The sequence below is a fragment of the Pocillopora verrucosa genome, chromosome 10, assembly GCF_036669915.1.
Source record: "Pocillopora verrucosa isolate sample1 chromosome 10, ASM3666991v2, whole genome shotgun sequence".
NCBI classification, from domain to species: Eukaryota; Metazoa; Cnidaria; class Anthozoa; order Scleractinia; family Pocilloporidae; genus Pocillopora; species Pocillopora verrucosa.
Window position 1 is genome coordinate 3,823,532 of NC_089321.1, and position 10,909 is coordinate 3,834,440.

The 10,909-nt window shown below is 39.5% G+C and overlaps 1 protein-coding gene across 3 annotated transcripts in view; it reads left to right on the top strand.

Moving 5' to 3' along the window:
• LOC131788412 (histone-lysine N-methyltransferase 2C) overlaps positions 1 to 10,909 on the top strand; it is a 38,709-nt gene that overhangs the window by 8,568 nt on the left and 19,232 nt on the right. Inside the window, exons 9-23 of one of the 3 annotated variants that reach the window (XM_066173172.1) lie at positions 188 to 302; positions 838 to 1,146; positions 1,600 to 2,109; positions 2,423 to 2,545; positions 2,984 to 3,196; positions 3,341 to 3,522; positions 3,983 to 4,147; positions 4,514 to 4,713; positions 5,709 to 6,346; positions 6,762 to 6,917; positions 7,742 to 8,031; positions 8,342 to 8,493; positions 8,747 to 9,433; positions 9,913 to 9,986; positions 10,728 to 10,775. In XM_066173172.1, coding sequence (XP_066029269.1) covers positions 188 to 302; positions 838 to 1,146; positions 1,600 to 2,109; positions 2,423 to 2,545; positions 2,984 to 3,196; positions 3,341 to 3,522; positions 3,983 to 4,147; positions 4,514 to 4,713; positions 5,709 to 6,346; positions 6,762 to 6,917; positions 7,742 to 8,031; positions 8,342 to 8,493; positions 8,747 to 9,433; positions 9,913 to 9,986; positions 10,728 to 10,775 — 3,862 coding nt within the window. The remainder of the gene's footprint in view (positions 1 to 187; positions 303 to 837; positions 1,147 to 1,599; positions 2,110 to 2,422; positions 2,546 to 2,983; positions 3,197 to 3,340; positions 3,523 to 3,982; positions 4,148 to 4,513; positions 4,714 to 5,708; positions 6,347 to 6,761; positions 6,918 to 7,741; positions 8,032 to 8,341; positions 8,494 to 8,746; positions 9,434 to 9,912; positions 9,987 to 10,727; positions 10,776 to 10,909) is intronic. The other 2 variants (XM_066173173.1, XM_066173174.1) reach the window with 2 other exon arrangements.

Consider the following 10,909-nt stretch of genomic DNA (forward strand, 5'->3'; position numbering starts at 1 on the left):
ATGTTAGTCAATCTTAGGGGTCAGGGTGACTTTGTTAATTTCATTTGGCCTCTGTTCTTTTGTTTGCTGCTATCTCTTCATTATTGTAATACCATCAAAGAAACCATCAGTTTCTCTATCCCCCATTGTATCTGAGGTCTCGTGCTATGATTTTTTTATGCTGCTTATTTGTATATGATATTTGCAGGCAACCTGGTGATGACAACAGAATGTTGGTTTGTGACTTATGTGACACTGGATATCATACATATTGTCTGGACCCTCCCATGAGCACCATACCCAAAACTGGTTGGAAGTGTGTGGTGAGCAACTGAGATTTTCTGCATGGCCTTGTAACAAACTAAGAATCGAGCCATGTTGCATTTCCTTGTAACAGGTTTCCTTGTAAATTGTTATTGCCAAGTGAGAATTGTTTGTGGTACAAATTAGCAAAGAAAACTTGTCAGAAGTGACATTTGCAGTGGTTGAAGTTTGCTTTAACCCTTAAAACTGTGAGTAAGTACTAAAGAGGGATGCTGTGACAATGGTGAGAGAGGAGGGTAGCAATCTCAGTTCCAAAGAGGTAACCATGGCAACTGAAACATAGCCCATCTCAAGGCACCTGTCAACACAACACTGACAAGTGTGTCCGAGGAAGGAATGTCTATACTCAAAAATATGGTATGAAGGGAAACCAATAAAGCAACCTAGCAAAGTAAATTGAGTTAAGGGACATGGCAGTGCAATGTGTTAGGGTTTGGACAGGGAGGATTTTCACAGGAAGTCCTGTGTAACCGATTTAAATGCAGCTTTTTCTCAGAAATTTGCTTCTCAATTCCTCTTTCTTCTCTCTGATAGGCCTGTCGTCGATGTGAAGACTGTGGTTCAAATACTCCTGGAGGTGGGCCTACTTCTCGCTGGCACCATAATTTTTCAGTGTGTGATAGTTGCTATCAACAACGTAACAAAGGTCTGTTTTGTCCTCTGTGTGGGAGAGCGTACCGACAGTTCACTGATGTTGCCATGGTGCAGTGTCTCTCTTGTGAGAAGTGGATCCATGCAAGCTGTGATAACATTGATAAGGAAGAATATCAAAAGTATAATGCCAAGGAGTTTCCATACTTCTGTCCAAACTGCAAGCCAAAGAAGGGATCCTTACAGCTGTTGGTGAGTGGCATTCTTAGATCTGTTTTTACTTCATGAAAATTGTTTTCAAAAAGGAGAAATGGATGACCTCAACAAAAATTACATAGATGACTGTCTTCTTTGCCTTTCTTAAATTTTATATCTGTCATAAATAATTCATTCCCTGGATGGCTCTTCTTTCTTCTCTCTCTCTCTCTTTTTTTGTTTGTTTGTTTGTTTTTTTGTAAAGCTGAGATTATAAGGCACATTACACTAGGTTGTAAAATAGGGCAGTAGACAAGAGTAATCCAGATCAATTTTAAATAATTATCATACTTTGTTAATAATTTCATCCATTCAAGTCCTGCTGTCTTGAAGACAGGAGAACCTATGGGTCGGGTTGTCGATCTCAACAATAGATTCTGTCAATGTATCAGAGTGATTAATTGCTGGCCTTGTAACATGAACTAAACAGCTCTGTTTGTTTTGTCTTAGGACAAGAATCATGGACTAGACCTAACATTTACTGAGCAGCACAACCATATGGACATAGCTAATCTTGACTGTCCACCAGAAGAAGACAAGCGTACACTAACTATAGCAGCAGGTCGCATGAGCCCTTGTAACATAGATGATGACCTTCTTTTGGGTCCTCATCTGGATGATATTAGTGCACTGCGTCATTTTGACCCTGTTCTTGATGACACAGAGACCATTCCTATGCCAAACCTTGACAACATTGAGCCTGAGAAGTTGCAGCTAAGTGAAAAGTTACCACTGGACGAGGAAATGGAAGTTGTTGTGAAGCCAGATCATGAGTTGGATTTATTGACACACACAGCTGGTCTTACAGAGCCGTGTTCCTTGCCGTCACTTTCAGTAACAAACCAGTTAATGGACAGACAGCTCACTGTTCCCAAGGCTCCTATGCCCAACTACTATTCACCAAGAAACTATCACCCCCCAAAGCTATCAGGAAAGAGGAAGTTGTCAAGTAAAATCAGGGTTCGTTTATTTGCTTCTTCATGAAGATTTAGTTAACTGAAAGAAACTACTGTACATTGCAACTTGAAAAACTTAGTGAAACAGCCAACATCTTTTAACTTTTTCATTCATACCTTTTTTTTTTAATCTGTACTATTCTTATCCACACTTGCTTTTATTTATTTATTTTTTTTCATTAACATCTTAAAATGTTTTGATCCCATGTGCATGGTTTTGGTTTCCCCTAAGGGGACAGTCAGTAGTACAGCTTGGAGATTCAAGGTGAAATTCTGGGTGGTATTTTTTGAAGCAAGTAATTGTTTTTCTTGTTTAGGCTAAGTCAGGTGGAACTCCTGCAAGGAAGAAATCGAAACATGGTAAACCAGGTCCAGGTCGTCCGCCCAATAAGCTTAAGCACAAAGCAGCACCACAAACATCCCCTGGCAAAGAGAATGTTGTAAGTTGTAAATCTGTGATTCAGATGGATTTTGTGTTACAGTGCAAGTGGTATGTGTAGAGCACAGGGTTGTAGATCATGAACTTTACTTCCAGAGTCATAGTTAGTACTATCTTGCTACTTCAAGTTTTCAGTGTTTGTTTCTATCAGTCTCCTCATACAAGCAATTATCACTGGTGTCTCCTGAAATTGGTTTACTGTTTCCATTTAGACCAAAAAAAAATCCTCAAAAAAATCATTTTGTGGGGGAAATCTTTTGTCAGTTATCCTTTAAAAATACAGGTTTTCAATGAAGCAAGGGTTGCCACTGACTCTATTTCAAGTGGACCTTAACGAGAGACAATTCATGCTCTGTAGTTAAGCCTGATCAAATTTGATTCCTTTAATATTGTTTCGTTAGCCTTTATTGCATGTAACTGATTTACTCTTTTTCCCCAGCCAAAGGCAGCAAATTCATTAGATCAGACCAGCAAGGAAGAAGAATCAGAGAGCTTGCACACTACTCTTGTGCTGTTCTCAGCCAATGATGAATTCACCACAAAACAGGACATGTGCTTGTGCTGTGGAAGTTTTGGCAAGGGTCCAGAAGGACAACTGATAATGTGCTCACAGTGTGGTCAGTCTTACCACCCCTACTGTGTTGGTGTAAAGGTATGGGACTGTGGAGATCAGTTTTCAAGTTCTCCCTACTATTCTCTGTACATTTCCTATGTTACTTACAAGGAGAATTTGTGAAACATTTGAGATCTTGATGAGTTCATTCTAAGACATTGACGAGCATTTGATCTTGCATAGGTCAACAAAGTGATCTTGACGAAAGGCTGGCGCTGCTTAGATTGTACCCTCTGTGAGGGGTGTGGCAAAGGAAGTGACGAGGCTCGTCTTCTACTCTGTGACAGCTGTGATATCTCATATCACACTTATTGCCTTGACCCACCATTAGGTCATGTTCCTCAGGGTGGATGGAAGTGTAAATGGTGAGTATGAACAAAGATCATAAGGCAGGAAATATTTTATATCAATCCCATGTGCAGATGTGTGTATTGCTATTTGATTGATGTGTGTTGTTTTTTTCATCATGCGTGTTCTACATGGTAGATTTTCAGCAACTTGAAACATACTTGTCAGTTTCAGCTGCAACAATATATGCAGAAAGTTGTGACAAATTACTGGCAAATCTGGAAGAAATTTTGTGGTTTTGTGGTCTGTTGACCTTTTCACTCTCACAAGTTGCCAACTGGTATTCATTTGTTCTTGCCAGTGTCATATGCTTTAAAGTAGACAAATAGATAGAATTAAGAGCATTTTGAACCAGGAATAATACTTTGATGGATGTGTAACAAAAAATTCTCAACACAAGCTGACAAAGTAAGATATGTTAATTGGTCAGGAGAATCTTGACTTTGAAAGAGCTTACAGAACTATTTTTTCTGTCAGGTGTGTGACCTGTTTCGATTGTGCAGCTACTACACCTGGAGTTGGTTGCCAGTGGATGTCAAATTACACTCAGTGTGGGCCTTGTGCTAGTAAAACAATCTGTCCTGTCTGCAAAATCAAGTACAACACAAATGACCTTATGATACAGTGTGCACATTGTGACAGGTACATGAAGATAATTATCATTGTTGGTACATGACACTGAGGAATTAAATGGTCTTGCCGTTGATATTACAAGTAGGAAGCACCTTTGGTGATCCTGTTGTGTTACCCCCTTTTTAGTGTGTTTTATTTGGGGAAGAGGTGGCACTTTTTATTGATTTTCTGGTGTGATGTCAGTTTGTAAATCACAAGCCAAAAGGTAATTGCTAGGCAAAGCTTAGAAAAATAACTGCATAAGGAAAGCAATTATTTTGTCTGAACTAATCAGTATTTGCTGTTCGATTTAAGTTTTCACTTGAATGCCCATGAGAAAGTTGCATTTGTGGCAGAGTTACCAGAGTTGAACATTGTTTCCTTCTTTTCCACCAGGTGGCTTCATGGTTCATGTGATGGTCTTGTCAGTGAAGAAGAACTGGATAGAGCGGCAGAATATGGATATCATTGTTTATATTGTCGCCCGAAAACCAAGCGTGCACTTGTCGGTGTCAGTGGTATGTCTTGTAGAACCTCATCTGCTTCCCAACCTTTCCTCTCCTTCTTATCTTCTGCTGGATCTAACACTCTGCAGGGTTAGTAACCTCATTTCTGTGCACCCCTCCACAATTCCTTCCACAATGCACTAAGAGGAGAGAATCATCACAAAGGCTTTGCAAAAGGAGTTGAAAACATTCAACGTTTCTCTTGAACCATTTAAGTTTTTCCTTGACACTTTGTTGGAGCATCAGACAACTTTGAACACTTAAGCATCTCAAGAACAGCCAATATTTTGATGTGGTGTCATTTATCATTTCTATTGGGAATGCATGAAACAGTCCTGATGTTGTTCTCACGCATTTACTACAAAAGCAAACCTGTACCAACAGACTCTTGTACTTAGCACACTAGGACGCCAGAATTAAGCTCTTTGGTGACCTAAATAAGGCACATTTAACTTCAATCTGAAGTTGGTTTTTCTCTCTGTGTTTCTTGCAAACTGCACAAGTCTTGATTTGGAGGGTGTTAACGGAAACCTGTTCCTTATCCATTCTGTCCTATCACTTGCACCATCTGGTTCTCTGGTGCACTGTGTCTTGTTTCCTTTTCTTAATCAATTGACTTCTCTTTAATTTTTTTAAATTTATATACATTTTTCGGCATGTTTGTTAAGGTGGCTATGTATTGATGAGTCGTTGCCTTATATTCAAAATCAAGATTTAAATTCTTATACATGTGTATTCCCCTGTGGTAAATTTTATGGATATCTTGTACTGAGGACTTTTGCATGTTTTGTTTGGAAAAAGAACTGTTTGGAGTTTGAAGGATTAAAAACCCCAAGGACTGACAGAATGGATGTAACAGCCCTTTTCAGTGACAAATGTTCAAGTCACTGCAACATTAATCCTCTTCATGCAGCCTTGCTTTTCAAAGCTGTCAATATTCTTTCAGTAATGAAACCAAACAGCGTACATTCTCTGTACCATTTCACTTGAGATCAACAAAAGGGAGGGTTTTTATCAGAAAAGTAACTTTCACTCAATATCCATGTAGATGTTCTTCTTGAACTGGGGTGTATGTCTCTCACCAGGTCCCCCATCACCAAGGGCTACAGCTCTACACCATTATCGACCTCAGTCCCTAACTGATGATCTACAACCTCAACTAGATGGGAAGCCTTTACATCCTTGTCAGAGGGTCAACAACAATTTGGTAGAACTGAAACTATCAAACCACTTCAACAAAGTGCAGATGACAGCACCCTTTTCTGGGAACAATGTGGAACTGACAGAGTCTGGTGTGCGGCATATGAACAGGCTGAAGTTACCACCAAGCAGTAGGAGGCGAGTGGTCAAGAGCAAGCTGAAACCCAAAAAGTTTGGTATGCCCACTAGTCCAGTCAAACGAAACAGCTTTGCAGGCCACTGGCAGGACAAAGATGCCATTTTCAATAGGGCTGTTGTGGAAGATGGTAGCATGGATATGGTGGATGATATGGAGAGCCTTAGACACAAGTCACCTCTTGCTTCATCTAGAGTCAGTAGACCCAGGCAATCTAATGTGGGACGCCCAGGAGTTGGTGGATTTGTGCTGCGTGGTCGTGGCTCAGGAGGGAGGAGATTTGCTGGTCGTGGTGCTCGAGCAAATATGAAGAAGAAAGGGCCTACATTTACTCCAACTGCACGAGGGCCTTCCAACTTGAATCATTTGGGAAATCAGTTGTCGCAGGTAATTATTGCACGTTTTGAGACTTGTGACTTGTGGAATTCCTTTCTTTATCTTTTTCATACTAATTGATATATTATGGGTAGTTGTTTTTTTGGTCAAATCTTACTGGCCCATGTGATTTTTTATTTTCTCTTCAGTTGTGTTCGTTATCATAATCCAACATTAACAAAAGTAAAATTAAAGTGGTTTGAAGAATTTACTGTGTGAAAAGTTTGGCCATAACAGATATGAGAAAATTCGAAAAGTGCGATTGATATAAATTTATGTTATAAAGTGGATAGAAGATAATTGACTTTGAATGTTTGAGACTTACAAGTACTTTTTGGAGAGTGTATAATAACTTATCAGAGCCGTAGACGGAAATGATGTCACTTAGAAACTGACCATGGTTTTTTTTTTGTGCTGGCATGTGCAGCAGACTTATCAGAGTGGAATGAATAGTCCATCCTTTGTTAGCAAACCTTCGCCATTCGCTGAGTTGGAGCCTACGCTAAATCAAGGAAGCAACGCCAGTTGGGCTGATGCTTGTGATGAGAATGCTCTACAGGAGTCGTATCCTAAGTGGATACAGGTAAAATCCTTTTCTGTATTGGTTTTACCAGTTTTGAGGTATCTAAAAATTTTTCACCAAAGGTGAAGTGATTATCGTTAAAAAATTATTCAGCAATCTTTACAAAGCCCACTGTGAGGTGTTTTTTTTTATAATTGCTAAGGTGCTTTCGAATTCTGTTATAAATAGTTTTGTAAATTGAAAATTCTGTTACAATTGTTTAGATTACTTGTATTGAGACAGCAGCAAGTTTCTAGTAGAATTTAACCCTTTAACTCCCAGGTCAAATTTGTACTTCTCTTTACTTACTTACCTTACTTACAATTTTTATGATGTTAGTTCAGAGAATTTTGTATCCAATCAACTAACTATTCCTAAATTGATTTTTTCTTTATTCTCATCACTTATCTGGTTGATATTGTATTGATATTGTAAGGAGAAATTCTGTCTTGGTCACTCATGGGAGTTAAAAGGTTAACAGGTTTATTTAATTCCATCAACAACAACTTAGCTTTACTTTCACATATGTTACGCTAATTTTTTAGCATCTTTTATGCTCTTCAGAATTCTATTTTCTTCTATCACGTTTATCACTTCCTGCGTAACATTAACAAAACGCGAAGCCGCCAGTTTGAAATTTAGTGACCCTGCTATAATCACCTCGCACAAGGTGGTTATAGCGAGATATGACGCAATCCTCGTCCAATCGGAGCGCGCGCATATCTATAATCGCCGAAGCAATTCTAATCAACTTGTTTATTGTAGATTGCAAACTGGAAATTACTTGATGTGTTGTGGTTGATGTTTCAACGCCTTTTTCAATTTTGTTTTTGTTTTTATCTCAGGAGGCGTTCTTTGGCAAAGACCTTTTAGACACACTTGGTAGAGAGAAACGATCAAAGCATGGTGGTAAGACGCCGTCAACCCCTTCTGAGGATGAAGATAGAGCAAACCAAGACCCTTTCGCTGTGAGACAAGGTTCAATCCCCCCCGACAGGCAGCAGACCACGTTTGATGGCCCAGGACAAGTTCCATTTCAGATGGGGCCTGGGGAAGAGAGACAGCATCCTGGTCATTCAACACAGCCGCTTCACCAAACAGGTTTTCCAAGAGGATCATTGAGTGCTCATGACAAGTAAGAATCTTTAATTTTTAACTTGTAAGTTTGAGCAACTTCTTCCACCGGTGAATACAATGTGTTGGCCAAATTTCCAATAAACAAAAGGTTAAAAGTTAAAAGGTTCGGAAACTGTTCAGAGCGCTTTTTAAAGCAATTCAATTCTAGGATATCTTTTTTTCATCAAGTTGAATCTCACGTAGTGAAAATAATGATTAATAATAATAATGATGATGATGATGAATAATTTTCCTTCCTTTACCATTAATGACTTGAAATAAACTTTAACTCTTCTCGTGGTAAATGAATGTGATGTATATTTTCTTAGCTGGCAGCAATCTGCCAATGCAGACCCATTTCCATCGCATGCCATCCACCTGACAGAAGACGTCCCCAATCCAGACGCTCTGTACAGCTCACTGGATATGCTGACAGATGACTTAGCAGGAACTCAGAATGATTCGCATTCCACAAACAGAGGTTAGCTTAGTATGCTACAGACACTGTCCACTTTTTATTAAAGTTTAAGTGTTCACTGTTTGGCTGGTTAAATGTTTTACCTTCTTGTGCAGCAAGATTCTTCTTTTAAGCCGCGGACCATAAACTCGTATCATTTGTCATGAAGAAAGATTGTATTGTTTTCCCCAATGGTGAAGATTTGGCTCTCACGGCAAACTTTGCTGTGTTCTGAATCTTACTTTTAATTTTATTCGTTTTTGTTTTGTTTTTATAGCACTTCAACAACCAGCTTCTCAACATCCTTCCTCGGCACCCACCCCCCAGTCACATATTCCTACGGCAGCGTCCTCTTGGAATCAAGCTCAGACTCGCCCTCAGGGAAACGACCTTGATATTCTTTGCAACACGGGAGACATCCTACCTCACGTTGATGGGCAGGAAGTGGAAGACATCTTCATGGATATTGAAAGAGAAATGAACATTGTACCGCTGAGCTTTCTGGATTCTGAAATGGACAACAACGTGGCCAACGTGCAGGAGCAGTTTCCACCACAGAGTGCTAACTCTGTGTCAGGTCATGGTGTCGGTTTTCAAGCAAGCCAACATCCAATTAGTGTTTACAACCAAGGCACTGCCAATCAGGGTTACAATCCTGGCACAACACACTTTCAGAGTGGAGGATCGGCTTATCAACGGGGCCCTCAGAATCACATCGATGGCTTCGCTAATTCCGTTGTACAGGGTCAACTGGGTTTCAACCACAACAGTGCATTCCCTAGAGGGAATGAATTTGATCTGGATGATTTACCAAGGGAAAGACGCAGACCTCCCAGCCCACGGGTAGACCCGATGAAACAACAGCAGAAATGGGAAGATGACGAAAAGCTAGGGGCAACTGCAACAATATCGCCAGTATTATATGCCAACTTGGAACACATTAACCTGAAGCAGGAGTATCCAGGTAAGTAACGCTTAGTGAATAAGGCCAAAAGAGTGAACTAAATGCACGTTTCTTTGGGTGTGGTTTGAAGTGTGGATAGAAATACAAATTTTGACGTGGATCCGTTTTTGGCTTAGTCTTACTGTGTTTTTTCTAAAATGGTTATATTCGAAGATATTTGATTCATGCAGGATTCTCATTTCATTCATTCGCTTCTAACCTAATTTCACATGTTATTTAGATTTTCACATAGTTGAAACCCTATTTGACACAAAACATGATTTACCGAGAAAAATTCTAAAACAGATGATGCTGCAGACAATCAAATCAATTAGTCGTTGTCTTTAATCAAATAGTGTGTGGCGCGTCATTTTATCGTAATTGGAGGCGTCATCAACTCAGCGGTTGTGATATTGTAGGATACTCTCCCAAGTAAGGCCGTTAATTTGTTTCTAAAGTGGTGGTTATTGCATGAGTCCTTTCTTTTCAATTTGTTGTAGACTGGCCCAACAGGTACAGAGCAATAGCAAGACTTTGGCGAAAACTTTCAGTCGAGCAAAGGGAACCTTACAGGGTAAGTTAAGTTTCTTTATCATGAAACGCTAGGACGATGTTTTGGTGGACATCTCTTCTGGTTGTTGGCAATATTGTTGTTTGGTCTAACTTTGGTTTACAGTCAAACCAGTATTAAGCGGCACTATACAAAGTGGTAACCCTGTATCAACTCTTTAGCCCCCAAGAGTGACCAGCATCTAAATTCTCCTTACATTATCACACCTGAATCACTCATCAAGGTAACAAGAATAAAAGAAATGATCACCGACTTAAGAAGCTCTTGATTGTTTAACAAATTCTCCCTGTCAGCAGCTAAGGAAATGTATAGAGAACAGTATGGAGAATATGCACACTGATGTTAGGGTGGAAAGGGCTAAGCGGTCATCTCTATAACGCGTTCTGTTTTGTTGTTGTTGTTGTTGTTGTTGTTGTTGTCTTTCACCTGTATTGATATTAAGAATTATCTCTCAAGTTAAATTTAGTCCATGTTCATCTCCTGCAGTCACTGTTTGTTCTTTGAGTTGAAATGTCGTCAACTTATTGCAAATTATCTTTCTTAGAATTGCACTGTTTGGACAAATATCACACACTAGCATCACACTAACCTGTATTTAGCGTTATTCCCCTTGAGTTAACACAGGTTTGACTGTAGTAACTTTGATCAGAGCGTCCTTATTTTATCGAACAAGACGTACTACACACTAAAGACGCAGGCCTTGTCGTTTATTTAGAGTCTCATGTAAAGTAATCTATTTTGCAGTTAAAGGCGAGGGATAACCGTGTCCGACTGAAAGATCAGGGGAAAAAGGTAGGTAAACATATCTAAGTGTAATGGTATCAGGGCGTTATATTGTGCACCCCAGTACGGGTTTAAACTTTTCTAAAAGAAGATTGAGAAAATACCCTCAAGATACGCCATTTTGAATACATACGCAGAAATAA